Source organism: Hyaena hyaena, unplaced genomic scaffold, assembly GCF_003009895.1.
Source record: "Hyaena hyaena isolate Hyena2069 unplaced genomic scaffold, ASM300989v1 scaffold_30, whole genome shotgun sequence".
NCBI lineage: Eukaryota > Metazoa > Chordata > Mammalia > Carnivora > Hyaenidae > Hyaena > Hyaena hyaena.
The window spans coordinates 1,536,008-1,561,501 of record NW_024080662.1 but is presented as its reverse complement, the minus strand read 5'-3'; the positions used below and the strand labels follow the sequence as shown (position 1 = coordinate 1,561,501).

Sequence of the window (25,494 nt, the reverse complement as noted above, 5' to 3'; positions counted from 1 at the left end):
AAGTCTACACAGCAGCTTTGATGCTGACCAGGGGAGCCTGAAGGTTTCTCTTTGTAAGGGTCCCATCTAATGCTATTTGTGTGTTTTCCCAGGAGCCCACTGTAATCAGAGTGGACATGGCAAGGCATTAGAAGGGAATAGTCAATGAAGTATAGAATGAAGATAGACCACGGGTAGTGGCATATTTCCTCAGTGATATCCCACCCTGTGCATTTGAGTGAGAGGGACATGTATCATCTACTTTGTTAGAACAGTGCATAAGACATACATACGGTGTAGAGAGAAATGACAAAGTGAACACCCCATCACATTCCTCGTACCCAAGAAGTCCCCTGTGTGTGTCCCTTCCCATAAGACGTCTCCCCATCCCTTGCCACCCAGAGTTAGCTACCATCCTTTGCTTTGCTGTATAATTCTACTGCCTATACAGGCAACCCTGAGCAAGGTAGAGGTATTTACGTCCATAGCAAGCACAACCTAGCTGATTAAGGGGATCACAGTTTTGCTGCTATTTGACAAGGGCTTCCAGGAGGAGGGAAGGGAACAACCTCTGGGTCTCTGGGTTTGGTTTTGGCTCCTCCACGTTTTATAAGAGGTCTTCTGGGTAAGTCAGTGAGCCAACTAGAATCCTGGGAAACAGGGTTTACCCATTGTCGGTGTCTTTGGCAGAGATAGGATAGAAGACACAGGATATAGATCAGGTTCTTGCCATGTGACAGAACTGTGGTTGGCTCCTCTCCAATGAGACGGTAATCATTGGATGTATAGTGGATCTTTATTTTTCCCCCTTTGCTTCCTAGTGTAGAAGCAGACTCATAATTCTGAGTATGAACTATTGGGTAGCTGTTGGTTTTCTAGAACTGTTCTTTTTTTAAAAATGACAAAATAGGGCAAGGCCTTTATTGCCAGCTTCATGTGCAAAATCTTAGGACAGGTGTCGTGAGGGTGGAGGTAGTTAGGAGGGCAAATGTGTGTTCTGGACGAACAGGTGGGCCTCATTGGACAAGTTTCTGCTTCTCTCAGTGACATTGACAAAGCACACCAGTGGTCTTGTACAGTCAGCATCTATCTGTGTTGGTTAAAAAGGCACAAAGCTTATGTACTCACGGAACTGAGAGGTTCTGCTGGCTACTGTTCATATCATCGAGGAAAAGCTACAGGGACAGTGGGATGTGACAAGGAGGAGAGGTGCACATTCCTTCTGGAAAGAGGCGCCCTTAGTAAGTTCCTGTCAGGTGACAACTCCACACCACTCCCATCACAGGATCTGTCTGTCCCACTGCTTTTCCTGTGCCTTTGGAGGAATGTGGGCTTCTCTTGTAGGTATTATAAATGCCTCTTTCTCCATCCTTCACAGACTTCTGCTGGATGTGTCTAGGAGATTGGAAGACCCACGGCAGCGAGTACTATGAATGCAGTCGGTACAAGGAGAATCCTGACATTGTCAACCAGAGCCAGCAAGCCCAGGCCAGGGAGGCCCTTAAGAAGTACTTGTTTTACTTTGAGAGGGTAGGCATCTTCTGCAACTGCTCCTCAAGGGTAGGCTTTTTCCAATTGGCCTTCTGAGGTAGAATTCCCAGTGACTGGTGTGCTAGTTTATGCACACAGAATTCAGGGAGTGGAGCTCCTGCAGTGGATCTGAGTGATGTCTCCATAAATGTGGCTTTCAGGTTCCAGAGGGCAGCCAGGACCAACAAGCTCTTTGAATGACGGCAAAGGACAGTGAGGGGGCCATCAGTCTTTTCCATCCTCTACCATCGTCAGATTTAGAGGGCAGTTCCTCCCAGGAAGACCCTTCAGAAGTCCACTGAGCATGGTGCATTTGGTTTCTAAGCACAGTAGACCAGTGGGTGGTACCTAGCCTTATTTAGTCCTCAGAGCTGGAGCTTAATGCCCTAGAGGGTAGGGTGATCTGGCAGGCAGACAGGGGCTCTGTACAGGCTCAGTAGTGTGGACTGAAGAAGTCCTCCTCCTGCACTCAAGGAAAGAGAGTCCCCATAAGTTAGATGAAGCTGTGGCCATCCTGTGCCAGCCAGGGTGTCAGCCATTCTTAACTGCTGTGTGGACTTCTGCTCTTTTCTCCTTTCTCTGTACCCTGTAGTGGGAAAACCACAATAAGAGCTTACAGCTAGAGGCGCAGACATACCAGCGGATTCATGAGAAGATTCAGGAGAGGGTCATGAATAATCTGGGGACATGGATCGACTGGCAGTACCTACAGAATGCTGCCAAGCTCTTGGCCAAGGTGTGTACCACCTCACTCTTCTTATCCCTGGTCCAGCGCCTGTCCCTGTCAGGCCCAGACCTCTGAGGATGGGAGACATTGTGTGGGGCAAGGGAATGCAGCACTTGGTACCGTCTGCTGTACAGTCTGCTTATGTGCCCACGTTTCCTTGGGCTGCGTCCACTGAGGACCCAGCCTGCTGCAGGCAGCAGAGGGCATTTCCAAGAAGAAAATTCTATTGCCGCTACTCCAGGGACGTACCTGTGAGCCCTTTTCTAGTTCTCCTTAGGGAGAGGTCGAGCCCTTTTCTACTTTTGTCCCATCCATGCATCACTCAGAGGGAGCAAAGAGATTGTGTGTGTGGACTCTGATGTCCGACTCGAGGGAAGAGCCATTGAGGCAGCTGCTGGTAATAAATCCCAGTTTGAAAAAGGAACTGTTGGTGTTCTCTGGCCATTTTTGTTTCAGCTTTTCCCGTGTTATCCCCCAGTTCATCCGTGATTTAGCTTGGCCTCATTTCTTTTGGACCCATACCTATAGGGCCAGGCTAACTCGCATAGTAGGGTAAGAATTGTGGGAGCTGCCTGAGATGCATGTGGGTTAGGTTCACAGGTACCTTCTCTCTCTCCTATTGCAGTGCCGATATACCCTGCAGTACACTTACCCCTACGCGTACTACATGGAGTCTGGACCCAGGAAGAAACTGGTAAGGCCAGGCAGTCCTCTGCTCTGCCCTCTTAGCTTCATAGATGCCCTTGTCGACCAGCACTTTCTAGGAGAGTGGGCACCAGACCCTGGCTATTGGGAGGGCAGAACGAAACTGTCATTTTTAAAAAATATTTAATCTATTTATTTGTTTATATCCAAGTTAGTGCAATATAGTGCAATAATGATTTCAGGAGTAGATTCCAGTGATTCATCCCCTAAAAACTGTCATTTTTTTTTAAGCTCGTTCTCCTCTAGGCATCTCTAAATAGGCATTCTGTGTAATAGGAAGATAGATATGTCAAAGCCCCTGAACGGCTGTATTTCTCTTTTTTTAATGTGTTGTTGTTTTGTTTTTTCTGAGAGAGAGAGAGAGAGACAGCGTGAGCAGGGGAGAGTCAGAGAGAGGGAGATCCAGAATCCAAAACAGCCTCCAGGCTCTGAGCTAGCTGTCAGCACAGAGCCCAACACAGGGCTTGAACCCATGAACTGTGAGATCATAACCTGAGCCGAAGCCGGACGCTTAACCGACTAAGTTCTGTGGCCACTTGGAAGGCCAGCATCCTTGCACAGGACGATGTCCAGCATGCATGTCCCTAAATTATAGTGGACTCTTTTCCATCTTTGTTTAATTCTATATCTTAGATGTGGGTTGTTTCCCCTAATTATAAAGTAAATGACAATTATTTAAATGTTGGAAAACATAGAAAAACATTTGCATCATCCATAATCCCACCAGAAAGAAATGGCCACTGTTAGCATTTTTCAACCTTTTAAAATTATTTTATCTATTTAATGTTAATTATGTATGTCACATTCTATTGTTATAACTGCTTATTGTTGCAGCTGTCATTATTTACCAGGCTTATAAATACCAGTTTTAATAATATTTGAGTCAGATGGTTTGACTATTTTTAAGACTTGATTTGGAGAAGAGCTGGAAAGCTGAAAGACTCTGAATGCCATGTCTTTGAAAATCCATTGTGACTTGGTTTTGTAGCATCTGTTTCCCTGTATATTGGGAGCATTCTTTTCAGTGGCTTAAATTCTCCCCGTTTCTTTTGGGGTGGAGGGAGAATGTGCATTGCCACTTGGCTGTGCTTCTCAGGTAGCCTTTTGATCGGGTTCTGGCTCTGGCTCCAGGAACTAGCTTTACTCGCTGAGGACAGTGTCAGGGTTGTCGGTAGCTCTTGCGAGCTTGAGGTGCTGCATCTGCCCCTCCATCTGCAGGCCCTGCCCTGGCTGCAGCCCCTCCCCTTTTGACCCTCCTGCTCTGCCCATACAGTTTGAATACCAGCAGGCTCAGCTGGAGGCTGAGATCGAAAACCTGTCATGGAAAGTGGAGCGCGCAGACAGCTATGACAGAGGGGTAAGTGCTGCCCTCTTCTCAGTCCCTCTGTTGCAGGCCAGGAGGACTGGTCTGTAAAACTGACAGGGTTGTTAGCATACAGCCCAGAAGCAGCGGCTAAGAAGGGTGGGGAGGGCCGTGCCTTTGAGTCCTTGTAGCCCCTGACACAGTGGACGTGGCTTTGGCTGCTCCCTGCGCAGGACGGGCTGTGTGAGCACCATCTTGCTTCCCTGCTGCAGGACTTAGAGAACCAGATGCACATAGCAGAGCAGCGGAGGAGAACCCTGCTGAAGGATTTCCATGACACCTAGGTGGGACATGGGCGTGCCAGAGTGCGGAAGATGTGGCCGTGAGGCCTCCGGGCTGCCACTGCATGCTGCAGGCTCTGCCTTTCACAACCCCAGGCAACAGCCAGGGCCCCGCTCCTGAGAGACACTGGCCGCACACCTCTTAGTCCACTTCCGTTTTCTTCTCCTCTTTTTGCTTTTTGTTTTTACCAGGGTAGAGGCCATGTTGAATTGGCCTCTTTTCAGGACTTTTAATTCCCCCTGGATGGTTGTTGGGAGGGAGGGAAAGTTTTTTCTGAATGACTATTAATAGTACTAGATCATTACAACTTATGTAATTTTCAAAGGTTGTATAATTATAAAAAAAAAAACATAGAATTACACAAAACCCTTTTTAAAAATAAATTGGCAATGGAGTGTTTTACCCTCTAGCTATTTTACTTAGAATGCAACATGTACTGCCTCCACCCCCCTGCCTCAGAAGGTCTACTGCAAGAGGGCCCCAGGGTGGTCTCTGTTTTCCAGATTCTCGTGTTTGGCCACAGTAGGTGTCCCAAGGGAAGAGTGTGGGTGACAGATGGTGGGGAATGGAGTTGGCCTATGTAATGGCTCTATGAATGGAGCACAGAGAATCACATCATGCCTCCTGCCTGGTCCTTAGAGACCTTTTAGTGGTCTGGTGCACCTGCCTCACCTTGCAGTGAGGAGATAATACAAAAAAGGGCCTTGTCACAGGGTATCATTGTCTGATGGCACTGTGTGTCTGTGGGCCCATCTTTCTTCCAGGTTTACCTGGGTCTGGCTACTAAGGCCAGAGCCCACAGCAGAGCATAGGTGATCTTGTAGCTCTCCAGACCAGGGATTTGAGTTCAGCACAGTGTTTCATTTTGTCTCCTAAAGATAGAGATCTACTTTTAAAGGGAATTATCCCCCAGATAAATTTGTTTTACCTTGGTTCCTTCTTTTGTGCCATTATTCCGGTGGTGTAACTAACCAGGTTCACAGATGGCCGTCCATAACCTGACACTGTTCTGCTACACTGTTCTCTGGTGAACTTCAGGGTCAGAGGTCACATGGCCCTCCCAAGGGCACTGGTCTTCCTGCCTCAGGAGCCTTGTTTTTTATGTTATCTGGAGTGTGTTCTGTGGCTGCTCTGGAGGGTTGGATGCTCTCCCACTTGCCTGGGTCCAGCTGTTGGAGGACACCATCTCTGGGGTCTGGAAGTCTGAGGCCAGGAGAGTCCTTGGTTTGTGGTCTCAGCTATGATGCTAGAAGGGCTGGCCAGGGGAGAAGGCCAGCTTTTGCACAGTTGAGTGCAAAGGAACAGGTGGTTTGCCTGGTGTCCTCCCTGTCCTGAGCTTGGTCCTATGGGCCTTTTAAAAGTTACATCTGTGATTCCTGGGGTTTCTGTGGCTTTGTTGACTGCCTCCTCTCTGAGGCTGGCAGAGCTGTCCAAACTCCACAGGGCCTCCTTAACCTCCTAGGAGAGTTGCTTGGGAGATCTGTGAATATTATATTGGAAGTTCTTTGATATTCAGACATTTTCACCTGGGTCAGCAATTTCCCAGGTACCATGTTGGCTGTAAACTGAATCACTCTTGAAGATAGAAGACAGCTATGACTCTTGGGATCATGGAGTACACAGCTGGCTACAGGCTCCCTCTCTCCCTGCCAGGTTGTTTCTTCCTGTCATCTGCAGGGGAGGGACTGTGGGGTGGAGTGGGCAAACAGGGTAGGAGGGCAGCAAATGAGCCCAGAATTGGAACAGCGGGGAGCTCACTGAAGGAGAAGCATGCCTGCTTGCAGGATCTAAGGGTGAGTGTCAATGCTGCATTGACACATGGAAGATCCTGGCCGTCTGGAGCCTTTACCTCTCTACCAAGTCCTTTCCATGTTACCGCCATGGCACAGGACCCGCGTTGCAGCTCTGCGCCTTAAGTCACACCCTGGGCGTCCCTGGGCATTTTTTGGACTGCACGGCTACCACGTAGTGCACTTGTACCCAGCTGTGGCCCCAACCATTGGAGCTGTAGGAGGTTCTGTGCCCACACTGTAGCCCGCAGCCCTTGACCTGTGGAGAGCTTCCTTTTGTGCCCCCAGTAGCTGTCCTTTGCTAACATCATCAGGAAGATGGGAAAGATCAGGCAGAATTTTTCTGCTCTACAAAGGATGGAAGATAAAGGAAGGCACAGTGTTTTCATGAATTTACAATATATCTTTGTTTTCTTCAAAGAAAAAATTGAGGCAATGTCACCTGCTCAATGTTGAGTGGTTTATTCAAAATAAACTGAAAGTTTCTGATTATAAAACTGTGTAGGGTCTTTCTTCCAAGGATCCAAGTAACCTGAGCCAACACCCCAGGGGATTCTGGCCAGTGAGCACCAAATGAATGTCTGCCTGTTGATCAGCTCCCTGTAGAGAGCTGGGAAGAACGCGCTGGCCTCTGTTCTGCTTTCTCTGGCTTTCTGGGGAGAGGGCATCCAGAGGGAAGGGGAATATCGTGGCAGATTTTGCTCTCTTCTCCCTCCCTGAGTTCCAGGTCATACACACACACACACACACACACACACACACAGATCCTGGGATTGTGGCAGAGTGCCAGTGGGAATGCCCCCAGCTTCTGCTGAGGCCCTGAGCCCCTCATCCAGAAGACCCCCCTGGGTCCCTGCAAAGCAGATGTGGAAGCCTAGGGTTACACAGTATGGCAGGGGGCTTATGGCTTCACAGGAGCTATGGGGTTACAAAGAGAGGACTCTAGACAGAAACCCAGTGTGCAGAGTTTAATCCCAAGGATTGAGGACAGGAAATGGAGTTTGGGTTCTGATCGAGTGGGTCCACGCCTGTGGTGGGAAGAGTGGCAGCAACTTCGGTGATAGCTCGGGGTGACGGCTTCAAAGCTGTGGGCAGCATGCAGAGGGCAGGCAAGGCCAGGGAGGCCCTAGACCCTGCCTGTCTGAACTCCACAGCTGCTCATCCCTGGGCCCCATGCACGGCACTGGGAGTACCATGGTGTGCAAAAGATCCATTGGTTCTACCCTCCGAGCCTCCAGAACATGGGAGACACAGATGGAATTGGTCACTATACTACTGGAGATCTTAAAAGAGAACAAGAGAACATAACACTTTTCCACATAAGTCTCCAGGGGTTCACGCAGCAATCAGCATTGTCTCTGTACTGGCCCTGTTTTTTGTACTGAGGACACAGCTATTGGCCTTGGCTTGTTAGGTCAATTTCTGTCCCCACAAGACAGACTAATGGTGATTGAGCACATAACCCATTTAGTCCTCACATCAGCCCTGTGAGGTAGTTGCTGTCACAGTACACATCACAGAGTTGTTGAGAATGTGAATTTGCTCAAGGTTACCACTCCTATTAAATTAAAAAAATATGTCTGCTGTTAAAAACTTAAAAAATTAAAGTCCAATCTTTGTAATACAGATTAGAACACAGCTCAGTGTAAGGCCCAGATTTGACTATCAGCGGTTGAGGTGGGACATCCATCCTCTTAAGGTGAGCCAGCCTGAGCAGTGAAAAACCTTATGGTCCTTTTAAAAATAATACATTTTAAAATGGGGCACCTGGCTAGCTCAGTCTGTAGGGCATGAGATGCTTATCTCAGGGTCATGAGTTCAAGCCCCACATTAGGTGTGGAGTCTACTTTAAAAAAAAGAGGGGCATCTAGGTCACTTGGTTGGTTAAGCATCAGACTTCGGCTCAGGTCATAATTTCACAGCTCTTGGGTTCAATCCCCACATCAGGCTCTGTCCTGGCAGCTCAGAGCCTGGAACCTGCTTCAGATTCTGTTTCCATCTCTCTCTGCCCCTCCCCCACTTTCTCAAAAAATAAAACATTAAAAAGGAGGGGAGGAGGAAGAAGGGAAAGGGAGAGAGAAGAGGAAGGAGGGAGGAAGGAAGAAAAACAAAAACCTTATGGCCCTTTGGTGGCAAAAGGGTCATAAATTTTAAAAGGCCATAAAGTTAATGTAGTGGTTGTGAAATTCCCACAACCAACAGCAGGTGGAGCAGAAATACGCAATGAGCATCCCCTCCTACACCCTTCCACTGAGCCCTGACAGGCTTGCTTGCCTTCTGTTGTCTGGTGATGAGTTAGAGAAGGAGCTATGCATGGCAGTGGGTGTTAACGCACTTGGTACATGAGACAGGAATATGGAGAATGGTTCAGAAAAACAGTTTAAGCAATATGAGGATTTTGAGGTGATCTAATTAGAGGTATTAAAAGGCTAAAGAGAAAATGGTCTCAACATTCATTCATGGGTACCAGAAAATAATGACATCCTGGTACAACTGACTCGGTTGTTTTTCACGTTGAAGAATTTAGGAGATTAATACAGTTTGGGGGAAATTTTGTTTCAATTGTCCTGTGTACCTGCAAGTTGAGAGACTTCTGACTGACCTAATTGGAGCCGAATAAAGACAAGTTGCAGGAAATTTGGACACTTTGAAGTTGGTAATAGAGCTTTCTTTCTTTTGAATCAGAAACAGTTGTGGCCATTCTTGTACTTATTTATTTATTTTTAGAATTCGTTTCAGGAAGCAGGGGCCAGGCCCTCGCTGCCTCTGTCTTCACCTCATGCACAGGGAGTCCAGGCCTGCCTGCCTGTCTACCCACGGAGCTCAGTTCCCACTCCATCTGAAGCAGGATGCTGACCAGTGGTGGTTTTTGGTCAGTATCCCAACTTTGGCTGAGCCATTAAACCATAACAGTTCCCATTACTACCTGGCCCTCTTCCCCCTTTAGAAATGTCCAGAATGTCTCCTTTGGTTGAGCAGTGTTTCTCTGTAGTATCCTAAGGACATTGACAAAATCATCCCTGAGGGTAGCTGGATGAGATGCACTTCTGTGCTTGAGCACTGGTGAAATCTCTCATTGTGTGTAAAACAGAATGAGGTGGACCTGCCACTCAAGCCCTTGGCCCGCTCTACTGGAGAGAAAAGGAAATGTAGACTCCACTTTTCTAGAAGGAAATAGGAGGGAGAGGGGCACATTAATAGGGTAGAGAGAAAACACTAGTAGGACTTGCCTCAGTGGTGCTAGTCTTGTCTGCATGTCTTGGCTTTTTTTTTTTAATTTTTAAAATTTATTTCTGAGAGAGAGAGCAAGTGAGCAGGGGAGGGTCAGAGAGAGAGGGAGACACAGAATCTGAAGCAGGCTCCAGGCTCTGAGCTAGCTGTCTGCACAGCTTGACGCGGGGCTCGAACCAACCAACCGTGAGATCATGACCTGTGCCCAAGTTGGGCGCCTAACCGACTGAGCCACCCAGGCGCTCCTGCATGCCTTGGCTTCTGTCCTGGGACATGTGCATCTCTTCCTGAGAATAACCCAGTCCTAGAAGAGCAGGGAGCATGAAAATGCCCAGGCTTTGGCACTTGGCCACTGGTGTCGTCCCACCTCCATACCTGGTGATAATCTGAGTTTAATCTTTCTCTGAGGTGGTGATGTCTCAGTTATAGAAAGTCCCTTTCTCCCTCTTCACCTATGCCAGCTTTGAGGCAAGAAATGTTCCTGTGCATCTGAGTACCTGCTTGCATTCCTGCAGAGGACTTACTTTTAGGGGTTTGAGCTTCCTACTGTCAGGACTTCTTCAGAAGCCCTCTCTGACCACTCCAGACCGGATTCCACAGTCTATGCGTGTATGTAACATCACGCAACTTTTTTTTAAGGTCATTTATTTAGAGAAAGAGCAGGCACGCGTCGGGGAGGGGCAGAGAGAGAATCCCAAGCAGGCTTCCTGTCGGGGCAGAGCCCAATGCAGGGGTCCATGCAATCCCACCAACCATGAGATCATGACCTGAGCCGAAATCAGGAGTCAGCCACTTAAGCCACTGAGCCACCTAGGCACCCCATCATCGGGCAGCTTCTTAAGCCCTTACTGCTGTATGTTTCTCTGTAAGGTACAGACTGACCTCAAAGCGGACCTCCAAGGCGTTCTTGGCCTCCTGCGCTGGCGAGGATCCTACACCATCACATGCACAGTCATCGGCCTCCTTGGCGCCCCCAAACCGCCGCATTATTGAGTCATCTTTTGGCAGTGTCTCCTTGCTGCCACCCTACTCCCCGGAATGAGAAAACGCAGACCATACAATTCCAGAAAAGGGGAAGTGCATCTTAACCAGGGGGCGGAAAATTTCTAATGGGTTTTCCTTTAACAGTGTTGCTCTTATCTGCATCTACACGGGGAGGGGGGGGGGAGGAATCGGCTTCTACCCTGGGTAATGTGCATCTCCTCCTGACAATAATCCAGCCGGGGAAGAGAAACTCCAGGGTGGACCGGGTCCAGGGAGCAAGGGAGACTGACCGCGGCTCAGGGAGGCAGAGCTGCAGCATCCCAGGGCACCGTCTCCTAGACACCGCGGCGCGCGCGGGCTCCGCGGCGGTTGTCCGGGAGACGACGCGGCACGGCGCAGGCATCCCCAAGGCCCCTCCCCTGGGCGTGCGCGCGACCTGGGCGCCATGGCGGCGGTAGCGGCGGCGGCGGCCCCGAGGCCGGAGGCCGCTAGTCCTAAGTGGGTGCCGTCTGAACCGGAGCGGGCCGGGGCCGCGGCCGGGCTGGACGACTGCGAGGACGCGCCGGTCCGGCCGCTGTGCAAGCCCCGCGGCATCTGCTCGCGCGCCTACTTCCTGGTGCTGATGGTGTTCGTGCACCTGTACCTGGGCAACGTGCTTGCGCTGCTGCTATTCGTGCACTACAGCAACGGCGACGAGAGCAGCGACCCCGGACCCCAGCGCCGCTCCCAGGGCCCCGGGCCCGCGCCAACCCTGGGTCCCCTCACCCGGCTGGAGGGCATCAAGGTGAGGACCCCCGCCTCGCTGCGCTCCAGGCCCTGCACGGCCGGGCGCGTGACAGCCGCCACCCAGCCCACGACCTCCACGCTGCTCCCTGCGTCTGCCCCGCGCGAAACCCGCTCGTCGTGCTCGGGGTCCCGGGCGCCTATACTTTCCTCGGGCGGTGCGGCCTGGGGATCGAGCTTCCCGCAGTGCCCCTTTCCCTTAGGTGGGGCACGAACGTAAAGTCCAGTTGGTCGCCGACAGGGATCACTTCATCCGAACACTCAGCCTCAAGCCGCTGCTCTTCGGTAAGTTCGCCGGGCGCTCCTGGGAAGGGCCAGGGGCTGCGGTTCGAGGGTGCCTGGAGGCTTGTTTTGACCACGTGACTTCTGTTTTGAAAATGGCTGCTTCAAAGTAGCTCTTTTTCCACCCAAAGGTTTCCCAAAGTGAAGTACCTGCCCCCACCTCCTTAACAGGGTTGTACAGAGTGACCTTTCCACACTCCCCTCTCTGACCCCTACTCTGCAGGTGATCCTTCCAACACAGGTCTGGGCAATGTGACCCTGAGGCCATTGTCTAAACATTTCATTGAAACTGTCTTTGTACACTCCCTGCCATCATTAATTCTGTCACATTCTAGAATGGGGAGTGTGAGAGAGACTAATAACCCCGTCCTAGCTGATCTCAGGGCCGCTGAGAAAGACTCTCACTCCCAAAGTGGGCCCTGTGGGCTGATTGGAAGCAAGCTGTCCAATGTGGATAAACAGGTGCCTCTAAACCTGCTCCAGTGGACCACCAGCCTTAGCTGCCAGCACTCTGGGGTTCTTAGGATGGAGTTGTGTTCAGCCGTAAGCAGGCAAAACCTTCCAGGGTAACCTCATTTGGAAGCAGCATCATAAGCTCACATTTTTTGAGCTCTAGTTATGTGCTAGCTTCATGTGATCCTTTTATTTCATTCTTACAACCCCTCTGTGAGATCAGTGTGGATCCCACCCTCAGGTTACTGGGTGAGAAAATGAGGCACAGAGAGCTGTGATTGCTTGGCCAGACTTATACAGCTAGTTCAGGGATGAAGCTAGGATTAGAACCCAGGCAGCCTGTCTCTAGAGCCTGTACTCTAAAGCCAACATTCTGGCTGAGAAGATTCTGAAGCCCTTCAAAGACCACCAGTGTCAACACGGTGGGGTTCCCCAGAACCATGACCTTGCCCAGGATAGGTTTGCCCACCCAGCTCTAGGTACCCAGTCTCAGTGACACACCGCAGACCTGGGGCCATTCCTGCCGGCTGTGGGATGGTGTGGGTAAGGGGCTTTAAGGAGGGGGTTGGGGACCAAAGCAGAGCATCTGAGCACATGCCATTACCCCTGGGGCAGAGGGCCCTGGTTGAGAATTATACCAAGGTCTATGAGAATGATTTCACATGCATGCTGTGTGAGGGGAAGTAGGTTAGGTGGGTCCTGTTCTGGGAAGGGGCCTAGAATTCCTGTTATTATTACTACTGGATAACCGTTGAAGTCTATGCCAAACACTGTTTTAAGTACTGGGAACACAGCATTGAACAAAATAGGAAGAAAAAATCCCCAACACACACACACACACACACACACACACACCCTCTAAAGCTGACATTTGAATATGGAGACAGTAAATAAACAAGTATACATAGCATGTCAGACGGTGATACACGACTGCAGACAAGTAAGGCAGAATTTCAACTGGGGTTTGAAGGAAACTCTTAATAGGGTGGCCAAAGTAGACCTTCCTGCAAAAGATATTTAAGCAAAGACCTGTAGGAGCTATGGGATCAAGCTAAGTAGCTGTCAGGAAAGGGTGATCCAGGCAAAGGGAACAATACTCACCCTTTTACTGCTACACTGCCGTGAACAGATACATCTGAAGGGGTTGTAGTGTCTCCCATCAGCCTTCTTGGGACGTGTATACACTTAATTCAGATGAGCCATGAGGCCATAACCATACCCTAACATGCAGCTGTTGCATCAGAGCCCTACAAAGCTGAGAATAAGAAACCCAAACCCCATAAACTGCAAGAAGCAGGAGAGATCTGACAACAGGTCAGCTGATTCTGGTTAAGCATCAGATGGGCCTGTGTATACGCAAATCACAAAGGGCATGGCTGGGAGAGTGGACGGCTGTAGCAAGAACCTCCAGCTGTGGCCTCCATTTTCTCCCAGACTCTTACATTGCCTTTGAGTCCGCTGGTGGAAGGTGTGCCAGGTTTTACCCAGGAAGTCTTGGAGCTTGCTCCTTGGTGAAACGAGGTGAGCCAAGTGAAGAAGAGATTAATGATTGCAGGAAGCCCACTTGTGAGGCAGGGAAAACACAGGGGAGAGGGTGTCAGAGGAGGGAGAGTTCCTGAATACATGGTGTTGGGTGAACCCAAAGAAGGAAGCCTCACCTCAAGGAGCGGTGTCTGTCTTCTGTGCCTACCTATTTGTTCATCAACTGTCACCCTAAAAAGGCAGGAGGGCCTTAGGAGAGTGGGCCTGCTGTGGGTTCTGCCATCTCTGCCCTGCTGCTCTTGGCTCCAGACCAGTGACCCTCAACGTCAGGGACCCAAGATGCCAGGGCTCAAGGGGTGCGTGTTCATAATGTAAGCTGGGGCAAGGGGATTGGGTTCTGCCCCAGAGAGCCTCTATCTCCATGGGAGGGAGCCCCACCATTTCACAGGGAAGACCCCATGCAGCTGCCAGTCTCTCCCTTTGGGAGACATATCCTGTTTCCCACCCTTATCCCTAGAGACATGGGGCAAATGGGACCTGGGCCACAAAGCCCCCACCCTGAGTTCTTGCCATAATAGCTACTTGACTGTGGTAGCCATTTTGCAAGGATTTGGACCATTGGAAGTCAGCTGAGGACTTCATCCTGTTCTGTTCAGAAGGGAGGTGTCCCAGTTTTGAGTCATTGTGATCTCTCTGGGGACATTGCCTTCTTTCATGTGGCTCACTTCTCCTTCCATCCCACCCCACCCTCATTCTGTGTTTAAAGAGCAGATCGATCTCATCACCCCTTCCTTAAAAGTCTCCGAGATTCCCAATTTACTTCTAAGTTTCACTTGGTGCCCTCATCTCCTGCTGCCCCCCCACTTACTGCTGTCCCCAGGCTCGTGCTGCCTTGGGGCCTTTGTATGTGCTGTGCTTACTACCAGAAGGCTCAGATCTAGCTCTTCCCACAGAGAGGATGGCTTTAGCCCCATTGGGCCTCTATGCATACATCCCCTCCTCAGATACCTCCTTTAACCTCAAACTGATCTTAAGAGGTTCCCAGACACTCTTACATCAGCCTGCTTGGTTTTCTTCTCAGCACTTGGCATCATTGGAGACTATTTTCTGTATTTATTTGTCAGTCGTGCCTCTGCCCCTAAAGATGAGCTGCGTGCAGAGGAGGCCTGATTTGTGCTGGCTGTGTAGCCAGCAGCTGGAGTCGTGTCTACTGCTGGTCATTATTGGCTGGCTAGAGGGATTTACTGGGCACTCAGCCAGATCAGCACCTGTCTGCTTGCTCAGAGTGACTTCCCACCACCCCGGCAGGTGCCCTCTCATTCAGCACTCCTTTCAAGAGCAACAGGGAGCACTTTCAGAAGGCCAACAAGAGCTTTAGCCCACTTCCTTACTATTTAAGGTAAATGAGTAATGTACACCAGTACACAAAACAATTTATCTTAAAAACCATGACTGCTTTATCATAGGATTTCCAAGTCAGCTCAAAAAAACAATTAGGCAGTTACTTAAGACCACTGTGCTCTTGACAAACACTGAAGGCCCAGAAATAGGGGAAGAACTTTTTGTGTGCCTATAAGTTCAGCTTTGTAAAGCAGTTTAATGCAATTTTCTGCATGGACCTCTCCCCACGCCCTGTGCTTTTATACGGGCCTACAGCTTGGGGCAGTCTGTGTGGGGCTGGACAAGCAGCATCCTGCCCAGAATGAGCATAGCCTGAGGCTTTACACCTGCCCTGAAATAGGTTGGGCTGCTGGGGCTTGTGGGTATTGGCCAGGCTGTCATCCCAGGCCTGGGAAGGACAGAAAGGTGCTCCTGCCTGCCCAGCACACACAGCTGCCAGGGAACCAGCCTTCTTTGTGTCTGGGCAGAGCACTATAGCTCAGGAAGGGGTCCCTTATCTTTGACCACAGAAGGGTTTATGCCCTGCTTGGGCTGTTCCTGGGGCTTCTCTAGATGCTGGTCTGTAAATATCCACGACGGGCAGCAGGTAGAGGGTTTTATGTATGTCCAGCCAGGGCAGGACATGGTTTGTGTGGCTGCTGCCGAGGCTGTGCCTCCAAAGTCCCAGGCTCTTCCTGCATTAAACCCTATTCTGGGCACTGGTGATGGTGCCACCTGCGCACAGCCAACTGCAGATTTCTGTGGCCTTGGCTCCAGGCATAGGCTGTGGTTACCAGCAACTGATGTCCCTGCACCTCCCCACTTAGCACATAGGTCCCAGCATGCCTTCCTCGCAGGAGGTTGTGCATGCACGTGGCATCCAGCTGCAGCCAGTGACGCAGAGTAGGCACCAGTTCCATAGCAGGCAGTGGGCCTGCCTTCAGCACCTCTAGGCGGGAGTCCAGGTCGCAGTCTGAGAGGCCAAAGGATGAGCGATTGCATCGGAAGAGCCTGACCTTCACTGCTGAATGGGACCAGAGGAGCAGGGTGACTGCAGAGCCTCTAGGAGTACCCCACCCCCTCCCCTTGGTGAACCACACCCTCCTGTGATACTCTACCCTTAATCAGGGTCCTAGAGAAGGGCTAAAGTCCTGGCAGCCACTCTCTTAGGCAGATTTGTTTGGGGTGTTGTTTTAGCAATGCCATGCTTATTAAAGGCATTTATTTTGTAGCTTTAGCCAGGTATAGCATTCGAGTGTCCCCTCTTTCATCTGTCTTACCCCAAGCTGGAAGCTGGGATGGAGGCAGAATATAAGGTGGGTGTCAGGGGTGCTGGACGCTAGAGCTAGGCTCACCAAAATCGCTGGCACAGAGCGCGTCCAGAACCTCGCTGGACGAGCGGGCGTCCTGCAACTCGCAGTCCCTGCAGCTGCACGCGGCACTGGGGGGAGGGGCTGAGTGAGGCTCCACCGGCCGAGAGTGGGGGAAGGGCCGTCAGCGCGGGGTGGGGGAGCCCTCCCACGGGCCCCTCGATCTTCACCCTTTCTGAGACCTGCTGTTGTGGCCGGTCCCTTGTCTTCCCTATCCGAAAGACCCGTGTACCTGGCCCTGCGGGGAGCGGCTTGGAAGGGTGGGGCGCTGCCGGTGGACATGGCCTGGGGGCGGTGCGGGGACTCACATGCGCGGCCCAGGCGGGAGCCATTGGAGACAGCTGCGACGCAGAGGCCGTTCCCGGTGGGGAAGCGGCCGCAGTGCAGGATGGCGGGCCAGGGGTATCCGTAGCAGGCCATGATGGGCGCACAGCTGGCCTGCACCGCCTCACACAGGCTGCGGCACGGGTATATGACCCTGCAGAGGTGGGGGGAAGCATTGGGTGGCGGGGCGCTCATGACTTCCTCATCCCTGCGCTGGGGCTCCTGGCCCATCTCTGTGCAGAGGCACAGCCAGTGACTCGGCGGTTGCTGGGCAACGACACCTGGTCACCTGGCAACAGTGTCAGCTGCACCCCCTCCCAGCGCTTTGGTCCTACACCCCCTACCGTCTTCGCATGGCTCTGGCCGCTATCCAGCTTTCCAGCGCACCTCCCCCTCGAGCTGTGGCGAAGTCCAGTGCCAGGGAGAGGGGTGTATGCGAAGGGCCCTGCACTCTGGGCCTTCACTCCGCATTTTGGAAGGAGAAAGCAGAGCCCTCCCTCTTGTCCTGAAAGGCCTGCAGAGGACTGCAGCTTCTGGTCAAGGCTGGGGTTGGCAAAGAGCGCAGAGGCCCAATCAGATCTTTGGATTCTGAAAGAGCTCATTCTTGCTGCTACTGGCATGGTCAGCCTGAGGCTCTGAGAAGGTCCCTCACTCTGCAAAGAAGGAACTGAGGGAGCTGTTATTCACTGGGTAGGTTAGGCTGGGGAAGAGGAATCAGCCTTGCCATCTCTGGGAGAAAAGGCCCCCATATGAGACCTGGCTCCATCTCTTGATGGGATATCTTGGGCAGAGTTTACACACCTCACTGGAGAGGGGCTTCTGCTGCCTCAGCTACCCCCCAGCTGAAAGAGCCTACCCACTTGTCATACCTTGTTGACGTTCAAGAGCTCTTGATGATTCATGGGTCCAGAGGTGCTCACCATTGATGGTCCCCTACCTATGTCTCCTCTGTCCCATGGGCACCTGCTCCCCTGTGCCAGGAACACCCTGACAAAAGAATCCTTCATCTTCATTCCCCTCCCCACCCCTGCCAGCACCCAGCACTGATAGGTACACAGCAATGGTTAGTGAACAGGCCCTGGTAGAGGAAAGCCCCCCCCCCCCCCCGCTCACCTAGGAGCCCCTGCCCTACCTGTCGAGGCACACAGGGGCAAAGAGAGAGCAGAGGAAGAGGCAGGCATCAGGATGGCACTCCCTGGCCAGCAGGGGCAACCAGCTGACTGACTGCTGGATGGCCTCAGCTGCTGTGTCATGATCCAGCAAGTTGGGCAGCTGCATCTCTGTGTAGCCAATGTTGTGGCACAGTGCCATGGCTTGGGGAATGGGCATGCACCTTGTGGGGCCCCAGGGAGCCCCTGCCCCGCTGTCACCCCACAGCACCACCAGTGCCATGAGTATCCACAGCCTTTGATCCATCACCTGCTTTGTCTGCCTTGGTCTCAATGAGCTGAGGTTGAGGGCTTTATAGGGCTGCATGCACACCCCAGGAGCCAGTATGTGTGCAGTATCCCAGGTGCTGGGACCCATCTGCTAAGGCCCCAGTGTGCTGGCCTGAGCCATTTGCATTTGATTAGCACACTGCAGGGGACTGTAGAGATTGGTGGCATCTCCTTTGGGTCTGCGGATTACCAGCACTTAATAAACTGAAGAAACCTGGGCCTGTGTTTTCTTTTCTTTTTCTGGTTTACTTTTCTTGTTTATTTTTTAAATTATCAGGAGATGACTGTTGATTAGCTTTTTGGTCTAATTCATTGTCCAGTGCTACCCCCACCTCCCCCAGTGGATGGCTTAAACCCTTTCTGGTTTTACCGGGTTGAAGGGTCAAGCAGGCCAGAGTGGGGGGCCTTTGTCCTGCCCTCAGTATCATCACATCTGGGTCACCTACCCATGGAAGCTGAATGTGGTCGTGAGCATGGACTCTGGAGTGCAATAGCCTGAGTGGCCCTGACCAAGTCACCGATGTCTCTGTCGCTGCCCTGCCTCATGGATAAGAAGGCAAACTGATGGGGACCTCTTTTCTAGGATGAGTATAGGGATTAAGGAGTTGATGATGTGACTAGGACAGGACACAAGAGTCTATACCACCTAAATGTAATCTGCTGTGATAACCATGAAAAACCATTCCAGTCCCTGGCTCTGAGCAGCCATTTCCATTCTTGGCAATGACTGGAACTTCATGCTGGGAATATAACCCAAAGAAGTAGTAGACCACACTGCAGTTCTGAGGGGGTGACTGTGGCGGTGTGGCCCTGCCTCCAATAGGTTCCTCTATGGGCCTCTTGTTCCCCATCTAAGGAAGTCCTCTTTTCCAGGAATGAGAGAATGAAGCAGGGCCCATGCTCCGCAGAGTGTGTGGGGACATTGGGATATGGGATCCCCAGGTGTGAGGCTCACTTTCCAGTTCAACTAAGCTGCTTGTGGGGCTGGTGTGATGGCATCCAGCCACTGGAGCCAAGCCCCGGGCCTGACTGTGTTTTACTCAGGCTTAGAGACATTCAGTGTACACTTGTTCCCAAAGCAAAGGACACCCAGGACATCTCAGAGCATCTGTCAAAAACCTGAGTGACACCCTCCCTCCCCCTACTCACTGATGTGCCAGCATCTCAGCCCTGGGCAGATGACTTGTGTAGAACAGAGGGCAAGGACTAGCCTACAGCACTGAATGTTTTACACTTTGTTTTTATTTGAGCAATTCTGAAAAGCAAAATTGAAAGCAAAACCTAGCCACCATCATCCACTTTTAAATATATGCCAAATAAGTGGAGGTCAACCCTCTGGCCTTCGGTCCCTCCCCAAGGTGGGTTAATCCCTAGCCAGCTTAGCTCTGGCAAGCTTCCCAAGACACGTCTGGGACATTTGTGCGCTCAGCATCAAAAAGACAAGCCCTACATTCCAAATGCTGGCCAACCTTTGCAGGACAACTCAATCTTGAGGTTGAAGTCCAGAGTAGAGGTAAAGGGGCATGTGAAGTCCTGATGTGGTGACCACCAGGGGACAGAGAGGACCCTAGGAATTCTGCAGAGAAGGTAGTGGTTGCATCAGTGCCTGGTCTCAGCCCTTGGCCTCACCCACCTCCTCTCCTGGCAGAAATTCCTGGCTTCCTGAGTGATGAGGAATGTCGGCTCATCATCCACCTGGCCCAGATGAAGGGGCTACAGCGCAGCCAGATTCTGCCCACTGAAGAATACGAGGAGGCAATGGGCACAATGCAGGTCAGCCAGCTGGACCTCTTCCGGCTGCTGGACCAGAACCATGACGGTCGCCTGCAGCTCCGTGAGGTTGGGATCCTGGGGCCTGGTATAGGCACAGGGTGGGAGTGCCCAGAATTGTCTTTCTGGTGCCTGCTCAGCCTTGGCCCTGAGAGTCAGGTGCCACCTCACATCAGCCTGGGCATGCTCAGTTCCAGAGGCCCCTTTCTTCCCTGGAGAGCCCCTGGATGCCCTGGGAACCCCAGAAGATAGCAGAAGAATCCCCCTGGGGGTGATGACATTTATTGCCACAGTTCCTGGGTGCTGTGCCATCTATGGTCTGGATTCCTTGCTGCCACGGCTAGGGGCCCCACAGAACCCATGATGGAGGGGTGGTGGCTCTGAGGTAGCCAGAAGTCTGCATCTCTCTTTTACATGCTCCTCACACCAGCTTCTGACAGAAGTCTAGACAGGGTCTGTGGTCCCTTGCCTACACAGAGCCTGGTCTTCTTTGATAAGCCTAGTGCTTTTGCTCTGGCCAACCCTCCCCTTGGTGTCTCTTTCGTGTTTGCACTCAGGCCTTGGCCTCCCCACCTCACCTGGGGTATCTGAGTGGGATACAGTCCTGTCCTTCACTCTGCCCCCAACCAGCTGATGGTGCTCCCAATGGAGGCCACAGTCTCAACAGAGCCAGGAATGCCTATAGCCTGCAGGCCTCTTAACTATCTTCCTGGCCTCCTCCCCAGATGCCTGTGGGCCTTTCTGCCTACCATCTTTTCAGCTCATGGACCTCAGGCTCTGTCCTGTGTCCTCACCCATACCCCATCACTTCAACCATTAACCCTTACAAGCAAGAACTGGGTGACTGTCTATGCTCTGGGGGCTCTCCATCATTGAGGCCACTCCACTGAGGGACCATCTTGTGCCTTAGGTCCTGGCCCAGACTCGCCTAGGAAATGGACGGTGGATGACTCCAGAGAATATTCAGGAGATGTACTCTGCGATCAAGGCTGACCCTGATGGTGATGGTGAGCCCATACCTCGCCACAGTTCTGTCTCTTGTGAGTCTCCTGGCCCCACAGCCAGGTGGCCACTGTACCCAGTTTCTAGAGTAGCCAGAAATAAGGAGGTGAGGATTCAGGCTTGCCCTCACTCCTGGACAGTAGGCTGGGTCATCCCACTCCCTTGGTGATAGTCTAGAGAGCAGTTCTTGGAGGTCTTTTTGACCTCAACAGAGACTAGGGTACAGAAGGAGGCTTGCTGGCTGGCAGAGGGCAGAGTGGGCACAGCAGAAGCAGGACAGTGAGACCAGCTTGAGCTCGGCTGGTCACCCTGCTCTATCTTCTGCTCCCCAGCCAGGCACGAGGTCTTCCCCAGAAGCCACCCTCTCTGGTCTAACTAAGATCTTGCTTGCTTTCCTCTTGCCTGCCTAGACTCATGCTAACTGCTGGGGGTGGTTTGGGTAGGGGAGCTGTCATGCAAGTGCCCCACCCCCGTTTGGTAATAACCTCCAGGATATTTCTGAGGTGTAGTCATCATTCACATGCCTCAGTTCTGGACAGAATGGGGAATATACAACAGTGAAACAGGACTTGGAAGAATGGCCCTGTGGCTGGTGAACCCAGAGTGAAGGATATGGCCAAGACCTGTGGCTGGAGGGGCATCATGCTGCTACTGTCCCTATGTACAGAGCTGGTAACAGGCCCATAGGCCTTGAGTATTCCTTACCCTCAGGGATATCAGGCCAAACAGTAGAAGGTTTCTCCCTTAGGTTAGCCAGGATTACATGGAGCAGACATCAGCTACTCTTCCAGGACCTCAAAAGGGTGGATCTCCTGCTTTGTGGGTTGGGCAGGAACAGGGAAAGAGTGTTCTTTGGGAGAGTGGCATGGCTTTCGTTGTTGAGGTAGACTCTCGTAACTCAGCAGGCAGGACTGGCCAGATATCTTCCACTCAGGATGAGACCTGAGGTCATAAGGGAACTCCTGGGGACCAGCCCCAGTTTAAACTCTACAGCATGGTAGGCCTGGACAGAACCCATCACTGACTGCTCTCTATCTTCACCCTCTACAGAACCAGAGGGTAGCCACCATGTGCTTTAGAGCCACGCTGGAGGCCATCCAAGGGCAGTGCTTGGCCTAAGGTCCTGGTCATATGGTTCAAGCTTCCTTTGGCCACCCTGCTCTGGCCAATCTAGTGGGGGTTAGGCTTCTTCCTTTGGGGGACCAAATCAGGGTTTAAACTGAGGAAATGAATTTCCCTAGGTCTTCCTGTAGGGCCTGATGTGACAGAAGGTTCATCTTACCCAATAGTCCAGGTTGGAGGACAGGTACACATGGGTCCCTCAGTGCCTGAGGCCAGGGGTAGGTAGGATGGTAAAGCCTGCCACTGTGGCCTCCCTCACATGGGCTTGGGCGGGGGGGCATTGATGGTGGGTGCCCTGTGCAGGAGTGCTGAGCCTGCAGGAATTCGCCGACATGGACCTTCGGGACTTCCACAAGTACATGAGGAGCCACAAGGCAGCATCCAGTGAGCTGGTGCGGAACAGCCACCACACATGGCTCTACCAGGGTGAAGGTGCCCATCACGTCATGCGTGCCATCCGCCAGAGGTGAGCACCGAGCAGGAGAAAGCCGTGTGGGGCCCTCACAGAAGTCCTTGGTCAAGAGGACTGATGTAATTAGCCAACTCAGGATTAAGTTCTATTCTTTAGACCAGGATTAGGACCCATTAAAAAGACAGGCAATTAACAAAGGCAAATTAACCCTAATTGTGGGCAAACAATAGACATGTGGGATTAGAAATAGATTGGAGTATTTGTTTTTTGCTAATTAGAAAAATGACATCTTATCACCGTCCACACGACCCCCTGCCCCTGAGCAACCAGGGGTTTTAGATAAGGAACCTCCTTCCTGGAGGGAGTGGGCCCCTCCCCCTCAATTAGTGGAAATCTCATCTTTCTCACCTAGTGAGGTCTCTGGCATCCAGGGAGAAGAGCTCATGAGTAACCCCTTCCTGCTCTTACAGGGCCAGTCTGGGGTGGCCTCAGGGGCTTCCAGGGAGGTGGGCAGGGGCAGAGCTTGTGGTGGGCCGGGGGTCCAGCTCCTTCAGGGTGCTGCCTTGCATGAGACTGCCCAGCCAAATTCCTACTGCCTACCAGGGTGCTACGCCTCACCCGCCTGTCACCTGAGATCGTGGAGCTCAGCGAGCCGCTGCAGGTTGTACGGTATGGCGAGGGAGGCCACTACCATGCCCATGTGGACAGCGGGCCTGTGTACCCAGAGACCATCTGCTCCCATACCAAGTTGGTAGCCAATGAGTCTGTACCCTTCGAGACCTCCTGCCGGCAAGTACCTCCTTCCTGGGGTGGCCTCCAACTCCCAGACCAGGCATTCCCGTAACATTAACAGTCCTGCCCTATGGGCATGTCCCCAGGGCCAGGAGAGCATGGGGGCATCCTGGTTGGGGATACCCCATCTCTTACCCTAGTTTGTTTATCAAGTGGCAAGAAAGGGGTGGCCATCTTGTCTCAGTGGCCAGACTAAGGTATGCACAGACACTGAAACTTTCCCCCAGAACTCTGAGATAAGGGGCAAGGCTGGGTCTTCAGCTTTTTTTTTTTTTAACCCCCATCCGTGGGGCTTGATTCTGCCTCCATTGCTGGAGGCGTCAGCTTCTCCCTTTGAAGCTCTGTCCTTCCCTGCTAAGGCAGGGAGGCAGGTCTCTTCTCTTCATGTGGCTGCTCTGGGCCAGCCCCTTCTACTCCCTACCAGCCCTTCTGCATGGTCATGCTGCTTCTGCTAGCCGACCTTTCCCAGCCAGCCACGTAATTTCGCTAAGTGCACCTGTGATCTTGGCCTCACAAAACATTGAGACACACAGAAAGAGACGGTTTGTGGGAGGAGTAACAGGCTAGGGACATCTTGGCACTGACCTGCAGTGTTGTCACTGATCCCAGCCTGCCCCTCTGGCCCTTGGGAACCTGGGCAGCTTATCCTGCCCACAGGTAAGCTCCTGGGAGTGCCCACAGCTGGGGACCTGCTCAACGGGCCCCCTGCCTTACAGCTACATGACAGTGCTGTTTTATTTGAACAACGTCACCGGTGGGGGCGAGACTGTCTTCCCCGTAGCAGACAACAGAACCTACGATGAAATGGTAAGGGCCAACCAGGCTGTTACTCTGGTGGGATGGCAGGTTCTTGGGCAATCATAGTATATACCCTTCCAGACCTGGGATGAGGGGCCCAAGTGATCCCCTGGGCACATCTGACTGATTTCCCTCTGGCCACTTTTGGCTGCCTGGCCTTGGCTTGTGGGAGTGGGGGCAAGTTTGAAAACCTTACCATCCTGCTGTCCACAGAGTCTGATTCAGGATGACGTTGATCTCCGTGACACTCGGAGGCATTGTGACAAGGGGAACCTGCGGGTCAAGCCCCGGCAGGGCACAGCAGTCTTCTGGTACAACTACCTGCCTGATGGGCAAGGTGAGGGCCTGTGGCCAGGCCAAGTGTGCCTTGAAAGAAACTTCCCTTTATCCAGCCCAGACTGCCACCCTGGTGGGACTTTTCTAGTAGTACCCTTACAAATGGTTTTCTGCCCCAAGTGCCTCCCAAAGATCATCCTCAGTGACTTCAGTGGCCTGCACCTATGCAGCCTCCTAGGTTATCTCGACCTCCATGATTGATTCCCTGATGCTCCAGCCTTCCAGCTCACTGGGGCCGGGGACACAGGTCTGTCACCAACCCAGGCTGTGGACAAGCCTGGCAGCAAGAAAGCTGGTTTCAGAAGACTAGTGGTGTTGTCAAGGCATTGGCTGGAGAGAGATGCTGAGTCCCCGGGGCCAGACTTTGTCACCTAAGATGTGCACAGCTAGGCCCACCCTCGCCATGCCCTTGTCCTGTACAAAGTCAAGCTCAGGTAAGCTCAGCCTAGAGACCCTTCGGTCGCCTTCCTTGCTCACACCCATCCACCTCTCCTAGGTTGGGTGGGCGACGTGGATGACTACTCGCTGCACGGGGGCTGTCTAGTCACACGTGGCACTAAGTGGATCGCCAACAACTGGATCAATGTGGACCCCAGCCGGGCGCGGCAGGCCCTGTTCCAGCAGGAGATGGCGCGCCTGGCCCGCGAAGGTGGCACTGACTCGCAGCCGGAGTGGGCCCTGGATCGGGCCTACCGCGACGCACGTGTGGAACTCTGAGGGGAGTGTTGGCCCCAGCCCCCAGCCACAGGCTGTCCGCAGCCTGAGGTCAGGGACCCGCCTTTCCCCTGTCCAGATGCAGGCCAAAAGCCTGGCTGATGTTTTGCCCCATTCCTGCCTCCAGCCGCGATTAGGGCACAGTTCCTACATTCATGTTATTTATTGTGTACAGACCCAAGCTACCCCCTAAAATAAAACCACACGGCTTTGAGCCGCTGGGCCCCAGAAGCAGCCGGTCGGGTCGGCGGAGGAGGAGGTAGATTGGACCATTACGAGCTCGCCGCAGCGTTCCGCGAGCGTCACACCAGGGGGAGGGGCAAGAGCGGCCTCGCCAATGACGGGCTGGATTTCATGAGGCGAAGGGTCTTGATTGGACATCGGCAGCGGGCGACCCTGGGCTCCGCTACCTGTTGCTAAGGGCGCCGTAGATCGGATCTGCTG

At 52.4% G+C, this 25,494-nt stretch overlaps 2 protein-coding genes across 5 annotated transcripts in view; both read left to right on the top strand.

Annotated features, from left to right (window-relative positions):
* Window positions 1–5,518, top strand: part of ARIH2 (ariadne RBR E3 ubiquitin protein ligase 2) — a 51,538-nt gene extending 46,020 nt beyond the window's left edge. For all 4 annotated transcript variants that reach the window (XM_039228013.1, XM_039228014.1, XM_039228015.1 and 1 more), the window contains 5 exons: window positions 1,358–1,509; window positions 2,102–2,245; window positions 2,862–2,930; window positions 4,215–4,298; window positions 4,517–5,518. In XM_039228013.1, the coding sequence (XP_039083944.1) occupies window positions 1,358–1,509; window positions 2,102–2,245; window positions 2,862–2,930; window positions 4,215–4,298; window positions 4,517–4,588 (521 nt within the window). In that variant the 3' untranslated portion in view covers window positions 4,589–5,518. The remainder of the gene's footprint in view (window positions 1–1,357; window positions 1,510–2,101; window positions 2,246–2,861; window positions 2,931–4,214; window positions 4,299–4,516) is intronic.
* Window positions 5,519–11,017: 5,499 nt separating this feature from the next.
* Window positions 11,018–25,264, top strand: P4HTM (prolyl 4-hydroxylase, transmembrane). The gene is made up of 9 exons (XM_039228198.1): window positions 11,018–11,375; window positions 11,578–11,659; window positions 19,753–19,943; window positions 20,785–20,881; window positions 22,302–22,464; window positions 23,014–23,199; window positions 23,919–24,009; window positions 24,214–24,337; window positions 24,833–25,264. The coding sequence occupies exons 1-9, from the start codon at window positions 11,037–11,039 to the stop codon at window positions 25,051–25,053; spliced, it is 1,494 nt and encodes a 497-aa protein (XP_039084129.1). The 5' UTR covers window positions 11,018–11,036; the 3' UTR covers window positions 25,054–25,264.
* Window positions 25,265–25,494: the final 230 nt, after the last annotated feature.

Bases quoted from the DNA above. Each gene is read 5' to 3' on its own strand.
- P4HTM (XM_039228198.1), top strand. From the start codon at position 11,037: ATGGCGGCGGTAGCGGCGGCGGCGGCCCCGAGGCCGGAGGCCGCTAGT. The intron at 11,660-19,752 runs GTAAGTTCGCCG...CTCTCCTGGCAG, and splicing joins CCTCAAGCCGCTGCTCTTCG to AAATTCCTGGCTTCCTGAGT. The intron at 20,882-22,301 runs GTGAGCCCATAC...TGCCCTGTGCAG, and splicing joins GGCTGACCCTGATGGTGATG to GAGTGCTGAGCCTGCAGGAA.